The sequence below is a fragment of the Pollachius pollachius genome (assembly GCF_949987615.1).
Source record: "Pollachius pollachius genome assembly, chromosome: 7".
Classification (NCBI taxonomy): domain Eukaryota; kingdom Metazoa; phylum Chordata; class Actinopteri; order Gadiformes; family Gadidae; genus Pollachius; species Pollachius pollachius.
Window position 1 is genome coordinate 1066549 of NC_136940.1, and position 12764 is coordinate 1079312.

General features: G+C 55.0%; 2 protein-coding genes across 3 annotated transcripts in view; both read right to left on the minus strand.

The window, feature by feature from the left end:
- Positions 1–776, minus strand: LOC307077808 (BTB/POZ domain-containing protein 8-like; the record flags this gene model as incomplete). The annotated part of the gene is made up of 2 exons (XM_079739282.1): positions 1–491; positions 767–776. The coding sequence occupies 2 exons, from the start codon at positions 774–776 to the stop codon at positions 1–3; spliced, it is 501 nt and encodes a 166-aa protein (XP_079595408.1).
- Positions 707–12764, minus strand: part of LOC307078674 (uncharacterized protein) — a 27792-nt gene continuing 15734 nt past the window's right edge. For both annotated transcript variants that reach the window (XM_079740615.1, XM_079740616.1), the window contains exons 12-18: positions 11908–12105; positions 10981–11110; positions 9075–9136; positions 6804–7353; positions 5509–5596; positions 4830–4954; positions 707–3596 (exon numbers count right to left, since the gene is read on the minus strand). In XM_079740615.1, the coding sequence (XP_079596741.1) occupies positions 1957–3596; positions 4830–4954; positions 5509–5596; positions 6804–7353; positions 9075–9136; positions 10981–11110; positions 11908–12105 (2793 nt within the window). In that variant the 3' untranslated portion in view covers positions 707–1956. The remainder of the gene's footprint in view (positions 3597–4829; positions 4955–5508; positions 5597–6803; positions 7354–9074; positions 9137–10980; positions 11111–11907; positions 12106–12764) is intronic.

Sequence of the window (12764 nt, forward strand, 5' to 3'; positions counted from 1 at the left end):
TCAGTGGTGGGTCTCCAGCTCCAGGATGGTCCACTCCCCCTGCGGGGAGGCTGCGTCCTCGGGGGAGTAGCTGGTGACTGTGATGCTGCTGGGGGAGTCGTCAGCGGGGGGGGAGATGAGCTCCGCCCAGCGCTGGAAGCCCCCCTTCTCCGGGGGCGGGGCGTGGCAGGCCGCCGCGGGGCCGTCGCGCGCCAGGGACAGCGTCTGCTTGATGAGGTACTGGGCCAGGTTCAGCTCCTCGGGGACCGGGCTCATCACGCCCAGACTGGACTCCTGCTCAGACAGGAGCTGGTGGAGGAGGGACCAGTCCCGCTCGGCAAACTCCTCCTCCTCCTCCTGCTCCTGCTCCTCCTCTTCACCCCCCCGCGTTGCGTCCGTGCGCCCCGGGTCCAGACCCAGACCCCGGAGCTCGTATATGGGGGACAGGGCGTGGGACGGGGGTCTGTCCCGGGCCGCTCCACTGTCCTCCTCTGAGCCACAACTTGTGTCTCCTAGGAGACACCAACAACACGCTAAATGACAACATGATTCATCCTCCCGGGGGTGTTTTCAAATTCATTTATTCATTCAGAGGTCATTCTGAGAGGTGGTGACAGATTAAAGAAAGGCTGAAACGTGTGTGTATCGCTACCCAGAATGCATCGCTGTGCATCGTGATGGCTTCCCATGTTTCAACACGGTAAACATGCGGTTCCATCGCCCCGGTTCCCCTACGTTCCCCCTCCCTGGGGGGTTTAGAACCCTCTCTCTGAGCGACACAACGTACCACCGGTCATGCAAGGCAGAGATCCACGTTTCATCAGCGTAAAACAAAACCTGACAAATGATATAAACACAGAGCAGACAGTTGAAGCCACAGTACAGAGAGCAGAACACTGAGCTGTTTGTACAGGCTGGGGTGGACCCGGTGGAACTGGTGACCGGGTGTCAGATCTACGTCCCCCCCCGGGACAGACGCCACACAACATCCTCACAGCAAGTGGTGCGGAGACGAGAGACGGATCTCAGGAACGCCGGAGCACAGGTCCTAAGGCTGAGCGGAGACCGGGAGCCTCCAGTGAACAGAGGAACTCTGGACTAGGTCACCACGGCGACACAGAGGAACTCTGGACTAGGTCACCACGGCGACACACACAAGGGGGGGGGCAGATGGGGGGAGAACAGAAAGAATGAGGAGGAGGGTGGAATGGACGGGCGGCTGAGACTAGCATGCAGGTCGGAGCGGCGCTGGAACTGAAAAGTTCTGAGAGGGGAGGGGTCTGAATGGAACGTTCTGAGAGGGGAGGGGTCTTACTGGAAAGGAGGGATCTGATTGGAGCGTTCTGAGAAGGGGAGGGTCTTACTGGAAACGAGGGATCTGATTGGAGCTTTCCGAGAGGGGAGGGGTCTGATTGGAGCGTTCCGAGAGGGGAGGGGTCTGGTTGGAGCGTTCTGAGAGGGGAGGGGTCTGATTGGAGCGTTCTGAGAGGGGAGGGGTCTGATTGGAGCATACTGAGAGGGGAGGGGTCTGATTGGAGCGTTCTGAGAGGGGAGGGGTCTTACTGGAGCGTTCCAACGTCACTCAGAAGGTGATGGAGAGTTTAAATTCGATGAGAGTATTAAGATAGGTAAACTGGTTCTATACCCCCGCATGAAAGGTCTGATTTCAGTGGTGGGTAGAAAGAGTCTCAGAGATCTTCTACTCTGCTGGACTCGACCAGAGGTGGGACCAGGCTTTTGGTTTGTCTGCCTTAACCCAGCAGCAGCCAGTCGCTCAACTAGCAACCCTAAGAACCCCCGGTCATCCTGGGGGGGCGGGGTCTGGGATTAGGGGGCGGGGTCTGGGTTTAGGGGGCGGGGTCTGGGATTAGGGGGCGGGGTCTGGGTCTCTGGTGGGCGGGGGTCCTGAGGGATCATACTTTACCTGCGGGGGCTGCTGCTTCCTGAGCGGCAGAGTTCTGGCGGGCCGGCGCCGCGTCACTCAAGTCCAGACGCAGCCCGGACCGGTGGGCGTCGCCCGGCCCGGACCGGTGGGCGTCGCCCGGCCCGGACCGGTGGGCGTCGCCCGGCCCGGACCGGTGGGCGTCGCCCGGCCCGGACCGGTGGGCGTCGCCCGGCCCGGACCGGTGGGCGTCGCCCGGCCGCAGGTCCAGGTGGCAGGGCCGCTCCTGGGGGGGGGGCGTCGGCCTCCTCCTCCTGCTGGGGGTCGGGGGGGTGGGGTGAGGGGGCGTCGCCCTCGAAGACGTCGGCGCCCCCGTTCTCCTGCGGCGGTGGCGCGGAGGAGGAGACGGAGTCGGGCTCCTCCGAGCCAAGCTCCTCCCACTCGTCCACGGAGAGGAGCACGGAGCGCCGGAACCCGGAGGAGGGGGGCGGGGCGGGGGGCGGCGCCGCGTTCTCCTGCTCGCCGCCGTCGTCGTCGAACGCCAGGTTGACGATCCCCTGGAAGTGGGCGGGGGGGGCAGCCGGGGCGGTGGGCGGAGCCACGCCCCCCGGGATCACCTCCACCTCCGAGCGCTCCTCGTCCTCCTCCGTCTCCTCCTCTTCGTCGGAGGAGGGCGGGGTCTGGCTCTTCAGCGTGAGGGAGGCGGCGGGCTCCTCCCCCTCCTCCTCCCCCTCCTCCTCCTCCTCCCCCTCCTCCCCCCCCTCCTCCCCCCCCTCCCCCCGGGCCAGCAGCTCGTCGCGGTGCAGCCAGGAGCGGGGCCGTCTCCCCCCCCCGGGCTCCTCCTCGCTGGTGGTCTCCGCCCCCTCGCGGCCGCGGAGCCTCACCTCCACCCGCAGGCCGGTGCCGGCGTCGTACACCTTCAGCTCCTCGGGGGTGCTGGTGTCGCTGCTGCTGCGCCCCAGGAAGTCCGAGCAGCGCATGGTGCCGCACTTGGAGGCCCCGCCCCCGGCCCCGCCCCCGGCCCCGCCCCTCCCGTGGGAGCAGTCGTCGTCCTGGGACCCCCCCGCGTCGTAGTCCTCCGAGCGCGGCCTGATGCCGTCCGACGAGGTGCTGTTGCTGCCCGTCTCCGACTCGGGCGTGGCCTGGAGCTGGCCCCCCCCGCCGGCGCCCCCCCACGCCTCCTCCAGGGGCGTGTCCCCGCCGCCGCAGGGGCCGTCGGCCGGCCCGGGGGGCGGGCCGGAGCCCCGGGGGGGGTCTTGACTCTCTCGGCCCCCCGGGTCCGGACCCCCTGCTGGGGGGGGTCCGGCCTGGGACCCCGCGGGGCCCTGGGTCTTGTGGGGGGAGCGGCGTGGGCTGGAGCTCAGCGGGAGGCAGAGCCCGCCCCCGGCGCTGCTGCCGCTATGTGCTGAATTCTGATTGGCCGAGGCTGGTGACCCGGCCTCCTCTTTGGCTCCTGGCTTCCTGGGGGAGGAGCTGGCGGCCTTGGCCCCGCCTCCAGCCCTGGGGGGGGTGTGAGGGGCGGTCTGCGGGCGGGGTCCCGGTCGGGGTCCCGGTCGGGGGGAGCCTGACGGCGGCTTGGGGGTCAGGCTGGGGGTCTTGGAGGGCTTAGAGCTGGTCTTCTCAAGGGGTTTGGTCTTCTTCTTGATTGGTTCAGCTGCTGTTGGAGGGCGCCCCGCCTCCTTAGGCTCCTCCCTCTTAAAGGAGGCGGTCTTCTTCACGGCCCCGGGTCTCGAACCTGGAAACAAGGCGGACGTTACGGCCGCTGGACTGGGATTGAACAGTTTGATCATGGAATTATTCTGTTGGTTTTTTCCGAAGAACAAAATAAACATATTTAAATTTTATTTTCTTCCTACCTTCAAAAAGTGTGCAGGTTTGTAACGCACACAACACAACATAATGCAGACATGTGACATCTGATGCAGAGGGCATCTCAACATCACATTCTTCATGTTAACATGATGAACATGGTGTTAACATGTTAACATGGTGAAGGTAATGGTGAAGGTAATGTGAACATGATGAATGTTATGTTAACATGATGAATGTGATGTTAACCTGATGAATGTCATGTTAACCTGATGAATGTCATGTTAACATGATGGTTGTAATGTTAACATGATGAATGTTATGTTAACATGATGAATTTTATGTTAACATGATGAAGGAAATGTGAACATAATGAATGTAATGGTAACCTGATGAATGTTATGTTAACATGATGAATGTAATGTTAACATGATGAATGTTGTGTTAACATGATGAATGTCATGTTAACATGATGACGGTAATGTGAACAGGATGAATGTAATGTGAACATGATGAATGTGATGTTAACATGATGAATGTGATGTTAATCTGATGAATGTCATGTTAACATGATGGTTGTTATGTTAACATGATGAATGTTATGTTAACATGATGAATGTAGTGTTAACATGATGAATGTTGTGTTAACATGATGAATGTCATGTTAACATGATGAAGGTAATGTTAACATGATGAATGTAATGTGAACATGATGAATGTCATGTTAACATGATGAATGTAATGTGAACATGATGAAGGTAATGTGAACATGATGAAGGTAATGTTAACATGATGAATGTAATGTGAACATGATGAATGTCATGTTAACATGATGAATGTCATGTTAACATGATGAATGTAATGTGAACATGATGAAGGTAATGTTAACATGATGAAGGTCATGTTAACATGATGAATGTAATGTGAACATGATGAAGGTCATGTGAACATGATGAAGGTCATGTTAACATGATGGAGGTCATGTTAACATGATGAATGTAATGTGAACATGATGAAGGTAATGTTAACATGATGAAGGTCATGTTAACATGATGAATGTAATGTGAACATGATGAAGGTCATGTGAACATGATGAAGGTCATGTTAACATGATGGAGGTCATGTTAACATGATGAGGGTACTGCAGAGGTAAACTCACCACTGGGCTCTGGGGGACCGGCCCCGCCCCTGGTCCTGGGCTCTGGTCTTGCGGCCCCTGAGGTCTTCTGGGCCGGGCTGGCCTTCGTCTTACTGGTCTCTCTGGGGGAGGGCTTGTTGGTCGGACTGGGACAATATCAGGGGGAAGTATGATTATGAATATTGAACAACACATGAACACATGAATACAGGCTCAGGAGTTACGAATGAATATGAAATTGTATGGGTTGATACGGTATATAATACAGAGTAATACATATGCAAAATAATATATAATGAATATAAAGAAAGTATATCTATATACTCAATATGAGTAGTAGCAGCAACAAAAAGATCAATGTGGGTTTCACTGTACATAACATACACGTAAATACATGCATGGAGAAATAGAAAAGATTACATTGAAGTCGCAATGTGTAACTAGCTTGTAGCTTCAATTTACCTAGCTCTCTGATCTACAGTGATTTAAATGTCATCACTAAAATCAAATCATACAACTGACAATATTCTACAAATAAAAAATGCTAGCCTCGATCTTTGTTTGTCAAATCTTACTATTCATTCACCAAACCCCTCCAAATCACCCTAAACAAAAAGGAAATCATGCATGGAGTGTCATAGTGCCAACAATGACTTTCTACTGTAAGATTTAATAGGAGGAGGAGAAGGAGGAGGCTGACCTGCTGGTCTTGGCCGGGTCGGGTTTCTGGACTGCTTTGGCCCCAGAGGGTTTGCTCACCAGCTTGGTCGTTTGTTTGGGTTTTGAACCTGCGTAGAAAAGCATCATTTCATGAATGTATTTGATTGAAGATGGACTGACGTTGCTCCCAGAAACCAAATGTATTTACAGCAACGCTTGAGGTGATTCTACAGTCTATAAACAAATTAAAAACAATGAATAGACTACCACTCTCTCTCCTGTTCCTACTAGGTTAGCCTCTAACAGAGAAGGATGACAGTCTGTCTGTTCATCAGGAACCGTGCAGCTACAGACCCCCACACACACACACACCTAGCCATCAGCACTAAAGGCTTTCCATTAAAAGGCTTTCAATGAAAAGGCTTTAAGTGCTAGCTTTCGACACTGTAGGACCTCCGACCCCCTGCTGAGATGCTTTTAGCACCAGTATCAACACAGCTAGCAGAGCGCCAACACAGCCAGCAGAGCATCAACGCGGCTAGCAGAGCGCTAACACAGCCAGCAGAGCATCAACACAGCTAGCAGAGCGCTAACACGGCTAGTAGAGCGCTAACACAGCCAGCAGAGCATCAACACGGCTAGCAGAGCGCTAACACGGCTAGCAGAGCACTAACACAGCTAACAGAATGCTAACACAGCTAGCAGAGCGCTAACTCAGCCAGCAGAGCATCAACACAGCTAGCAGAGCGCTAATACGGCTAGCAGAGCGCTAACACAGCCAGCAGAGCATCAACACAGCTAGCAGAGCGCTAACACAGCCAGCAGAGCATCAACACAGCTAGCAGAGCGCTAACATGGCTAGCAGAGCGCTAACACAGCTAGCAGAGCGCTAAATAAGCCAGCAGAGCGCTAAAAAAGCCAGCAGAGCGCTGACACAGCCAGCAGAGCGCTAACACGGCTAGCAGAGCGCTAACACAGCTAGCAGAGCGCCAATCACTCGGAGCAGGGACCAGTGGTCCAGAGAGCACTGGGAGCTAGATAATAGATACTCCTAAACCCCTCCCACTCCCCGTAAATCCCTCCCACTCCCCGTAAACCAATCCCAATCCCCGTAAACCCCTCCCACTCCCCGTAAACCCCTCCCACTCCCCGTAAACCCCTCCAACTGGTTGGCTGGACCAGTATTAAACTGGGAACGCATTCACTGAGTAAATGATGACCATTCAGTGAATGAGTGAATAGTAAGCGCCTTCACGCCCTCCGTTATCCAGAACGCTTCAGAGGCTTCTAGAACGGACGCTGGCGTCTCCATGGAGACGGACAGGAAGTGCGTACCTGGGGCAGGAAGGCTGTTGGGCGGGCTGGCGGCAGCGTCCGGCGAGGCGCTGCCCGAGGTGGAGGTCCCCGGCCGGGCGTGGCCGCTAGCCGCGCCGCCGTTAGCCACGCCGCCGTTAGCTCGTGCGGCGCCGCTCCGGGGCCCCGCCTTGGCGTGTCCGGCCGTGGACCAAGTGGGCCGCGCCCCGGGGGCCACTCTCTTCTCCGGGTCCTTGGGGCCCGCCGCCGCGGGGCCACGGGTCGCGTTAGCGGTAGCCGCGTTAGCGTTTGCTCCGTTAGCGTTGGCGGCGTCCCGTCTGGAGGCGGGGCTGCCGGCGGGGGCGGTCCCGTTGAGCAGCGGTGAGCCGGCGCCGGCGCCGGCCTTGGTCCGGGGCGCGGAGGGGCGGGGCTTGGCGGTCTTGGCTCCGCGGGGGGCGGGGCCGTCTCCCGTCTTGCCGTCCGTGGCGAGGCCGTCCGACTTCATGGCGGCGGGTGGCGGACGGCGGGCGGGGGTCCGCGTCACAACGGGGGCCTCAGACAAAGCGGAAGGGGGGCATCTCTGCACCCTGGGCTGCAGAGGGGAGACGACGTCAGGTAACCCATAGCAACCATCAGCATCAGCACCACACAACTCGCCGACCGAAAGGTGAGCTGCGGTCAGAGCCTCGGCTCACAGGAGGACCGGAGGCTTCCCCAGATTTTGATTTGATTTGATTTATTTGGAATAAAAGACATAGCCAAGGGATATAAGAAAAACATGACAAAGTGCAAGCACTTATTTCCATCATGGTCCCTGATGTTACAAGACAGGACATATATCCACATCATAAAAAAAAGACTATGAGAGGCTAAACATATAAAATAATCTTCCCTAAGCCTTACTTTCTGTATTAAAGTGCAAAGAGCATACATAGGCAAACACCAACAGACAACAGCTCACATGGAGGAATACATGTTAGTGTCACAAGGGATTTAAATTCACCATGAGCCAGGATTTTTCCTTTTTTCTGAAACAATGACAGTTGTCTATGCTCTTAATTTCCTAATTTAATTTATTCCAGTTCACCACACCACTATATTTGAGAGTACACTTACCAATGTTTGTTTTGAACTTAGGCAAGTACAAGTCTGCAGTACTAGCTCTGGTGTGGTAAGCATGGGCATCGCTACTCCTTATGAAGTGATTTTTAAGGTATGCTGGAGACTGATGGAATAATCCAGGTGTTGTTACCGTTTAATCACCTAAAGCTCTGTCTCCTATTCCACCCCAGCTCTCCCCAGTGTCATCTAATGTTAACCTTTTTACTTGGGGTAAACTGGTCACAAGGGAGAAGGCATCCCCTTATGCATCCTTCTGCCTGATGAGAACACAGGCAACTCTGTGTCTTGGGTAAACATTACCTGATTTGATTATTAACAGCTGTTAAGCTGTTATTGTTGGGAGGGGGTGAAACTGTTTAAATAGCTCTGTCTAACTGTATTCTGGGCTCATCGCTAGAGAGGAGTTTCGTGTATGCATGGACTAGACTTGTTGTTGATGTTGGACATGGGCAACAGTGGCTCAGGAGGCAGAGCGTGTTGTCTGGTAACCTAGTTCCACCCCGGCTCCTCTCAGCTGAGTCTGGAGGTGTCCCTGAGCGAGACGCCTCCCCCTGACTGCTCCCGACCAGCTGGCTGTCGCCCTGCTTGGCTGACTCCTCCGATGGTGTGTGAATGTGTGCATGAAGGGGTGTGAGTCGGTTTGGATAAAAGCGTCTGCAAAATGCCCTAAATGTAAGTGTGTCGTAGCGCGTCGATTCAGAACGATCAAAGGACAGAGGTGTCCGGTTCTTGATCATAATGCATACCCTTGGAACGTTATTGACCCATCAGGATCAGGTATTCCACAATGCTTACATTTAAATTCACGGCATTCAGCAGATGCTTTTATCCAAAGCGACCTACAATCAGTACATTTGTCAGAAGAAGGAGAAACAACAATATATCTCTGTCGGTACAGTAAGGATATTCATAGAACCAAGTGCCAAGCCCATACAATCAAAGATAACAAGGCTAAGATGCTACACAATGCCAAGCACTATTTTTAAGTGCCAGGACGTAGAACACACAATAAGTGCGTACATGAAGTGAACGCACTTATTGTAAAAAGGCTGTGGTATAACACGCTTTATCTCCAGTGTTCATATCTTACATCGTACGAGTGTTTAAGACGTTATATATCAGCACACATCTCAGTACCTCATGGTCTTAGGAACACTTGACAGCGTGGACACATGGGAATGAAGGGGTTACCTGTGAGCTGGTGAAAACCGGTTTCTTCCCGAGACGTCGGTTGTCTCCTTTATCAAGAGCAGCTTGGGAGGAAAACACAAACGGGGAGAAATCAAACCATGGCATTGTTTAATTTGGATCATTCCTGGGGGTGGGTATCACAGGGTACCTCACGATACGATACGCGACACATGGCCCTCGATACGATAATGTCGCGATACAAAGATTCTGCAATAATCGATATGTTGATCCGATAACGATACATCACGATATATGACCCGATAACGATGAATACAAAATTACCACGGCCCGAACTGAGGTACTCGTCTTTGATTAGTTAACTTCTGATCAAGTTTTCTTCATTCATGTGTTGGGCGCCACCTCAAGGCGCAGGGAGTTTGTTTAGAAGGCCTTATTTTATTCATCAAAATATCGATATTTGGGGCGATATTTCCGGTCAAATTGTTCAGGAATAAAACATAAAAATACAAAAGAAATTCTTAAATATACAGGCCTATATATGTATATATATATATTATTGAAAAATATCATATCAATATTTGGTGCCAGTGTATCGAATCTGGAATCGCACGAAGAAGGGATCTCATATCTCTCCTATCCTTACTCATATCCCCCCCCCCAGGTCCTAGAGGCTGAGGATCTGGATCTGAATTCTCAGTGGATCATTCCTCCCTCGATGTCACATCCCCCCCCCCCAGCCGAACATCAACAGGAAACAGAGCAGCTGGGAACCTGCTGGTCACCAACATCTGCTCAGCAACACAATCACACATCTGTTCACCTCACAGCCAATGGACAACAAACAGAGCCGGGGTGTGTGCGTGGGACATTCTGTGGCATGTGTGTGTGTATGCCTCTTCATGTATGTGTGTGCGCGTGAGTGTTTCTGTAGTGCGTTTGTGTGTATATGTCTGTGCGTCTATGTGTATGCGAGTGCGTGTGATGTTCTATAGTGCGTGTCTGTATGCGTGCGTGCGTGCGTGTGGTTCAGTGCCTGTGCGTGTACATGTGTGCGTGTGGTTCTGTTGTGTGTATATGTGTGCACGTGTGTGTGCTCTGTAGTGTGTGTGTGGGACTCCTCTCCGCTCCATTGTCTGTGCGCTGCAGCACGCGGTGAGGCAGATACGTGCAACAGCTCGGCAGGAATTCATTATTCACGCTCTGCACACATCCTCTCTGCTCCGCCAGCCTCCCGCACATCCACCGTCCACACCTCCACACATCCACCCTCCAGCCGTCAACACGTACCGAGTACATAACTGGTGAACGGTAAAGGTTCTGCATTTATACCGTGCATTTCTAACCAGTGGCCACTCAAAGTGCTTTACAATATCGCCCAACATTCACCCATTCATGCACACAGTCACCCATTCACACCACGGCGGCGGAGTCAGCCCCGCAGGGCGACAGCCAGCTGGTCAGGAGCAGTCAGGGGGGGGGCGTCTCGCTCAGGGACACCTCGACCCTCAGCTAGGAGGAGCCGGGGATCGAACCAGCAACCTTCAGGTTACCAGCCGACCCGCTCTGCCTCCTGGGCCACACGCCGCCCCCATAACGAGACCAAACACACGGCCTCCACCCTCACATCCACCCCCAGAGCAGCGTGAGGCAGACGGAGGAACACAATGAGGGGATTACCGATAGCCCGGCTATAAAAAGACCAGCTCCCTCCGAGACGACAACATACGATACGCCCCTCCTCCTCCTCCACCTCCTCCTCCTCCTCCTCCACCTCCTGACGGTGGAGCACTATCTCATCGCCATCACTCACCACACACACACACACACACACGGAGGGAACCACCGCCATATCCAACCCAGAGGCTTACCTTATGTGGGCAAAGCTCGGGTACACCCCCACCCATCGGCGCCCCCACCCATCAGCGCCCCCACCCAGGGCACCCACCTTCCAGCAGCAGGTCCCTGTGGCGCGGCAGCAGGACCTCCCATCCCTGCGTGTGGCGCACGGCGAAGAAGGACTGACGGAGGAAGAGCCAGAGACGAGCGCGCAGAGAGGAGAGCTCCGCACGCAGCGGCTGGGAGGGGGGGGGGGGAGAGAGAGAGAGGGAGGGAGAGAGGGAGGGAGGTGGAGAGGGGGAGGGAGAGAGAGACAGAGAGCGGCACAGAGAGAGAGGGAGGGAGGATGAAAAAAAATGAAAAACAGAGTGCGCCCAGGAACAGCGAATCAGCAGCTGCCTTAAGAACGGTCACCATGGCAACGGACACACCCCCCACCTCCTCCCTCCCTCCCTACCCAGCAGGCTCCCCCTGAGCTCTGAATCAGTGATGTCATCAGCAGAGGCCAACCCCTCTCTCTCTCTCTACTTGTTCTCTCTCTCTCTCCCTCTCTCCCTCTCCCTCTCCCTCTCCCTCCCTCCCTCCCTCTCTCTCTCTCTCTCTCTCTCTCTCTCTCTCTCTCTCTCTCTCTCTCTCTCTCTCTCTCTCTCTCTCTCTCTCTCTCTCTCTCTCTCTCTCTCTCTCTCTCTCTCTCTCTCTCTCTCCCCCCCTCCCCCCAGAAGAGGGAGGGGTCAGATTAGCGCTGGACAGACGGCCCTGGGGACAGACGCCCTGGTGTCCCTCAGGCTAATCCAGCGGCGGACGCTCCGGTTGGCTGTTCATTGTGCTGCAGTCATGTTTACATTATTAGTGTAACCTATGTTTACAATTCCCAATCAATAATCAAGTGACCTTAAGTCCACAAGTCTTAGTGGTCCTGAATCCTCACTGAATCGGAATTCTTAGTGGGTCGGAATCCTTTGAGGAGATCCAGTGGATCTGAAGGGAATCTGAATCCTGGGTGGATGCGGGCGTAGTCCCTGGTGGGTGCAGGTACCTCCACCTCCTCTGTGGGGGGGCCCTGCTCCTCCTCTGTGGGGGGGCCCTGCTCCTCCTCTGTGGGGGGCCCCAGCTCCTCCTCCTGCAGAGCGTCCACGGCGGAGAACAGGGAGCAGCAGTTCTCCACGTTGACTCCTTCTCTGACCGCCGCACACAGCTTCTTCAGCAGGGCCGGCTCCCTGGTCACCTCCTCCTGCTGGAGAGGAGTCAGAGGAGTCAGCCCCTCCACCTGCTGCAGAGGAGTCAGCACATCCTCCTGCTGGACAGGAGTCAGAGGAGTCAGCACCTCCTCCTGCTACAGAGGAGTCAGCACCTCCTCCTGCTGGAGAGGAGTCAGCACATCCTCCTGCTGGAGAGGAGTCAGCACCTCCTCCTGCTGCAGAGGAGTCAGCACCTCCTCCTGCTGCAGAGGAGTCAGAGGAGTCAGCACCTCCTCCTGCTGCAGAGGAGTCAGCACCTCCTCCTGCTGGACAGGAGTCAGAGGAGTCAGCACCTCCTCCTGCTACAGAGGAGTCAGCACCTCCTCCTGCTGGAGAGGAGTCAGCACCTCCTCCTGCTGCAGAGGAGTCAGCACCTCCTCCTGCTGCAGAGGAGTCAGAGGAGTCAGCACCTCCTCCTGCTGAGGAGGAGTCAGCACCTCCTCCAGCTGGACAGGAGTCACAGAGGAGTCAGCACCTCCTCCTGCTGCAGAGGAGTCACAGAGGAGTCAGCACCTCCTCCTGCTGCAGAGGAGTCAGCACCTCCTCCTGCTGCAGAGGAGTCACAGAGGAGTCAGCACCTCCTCCTGCTGAGGAGGAGTCACAGAGAAGTCAGCACCTCCTGCTAGACACACACACACACACACACACACGTCAC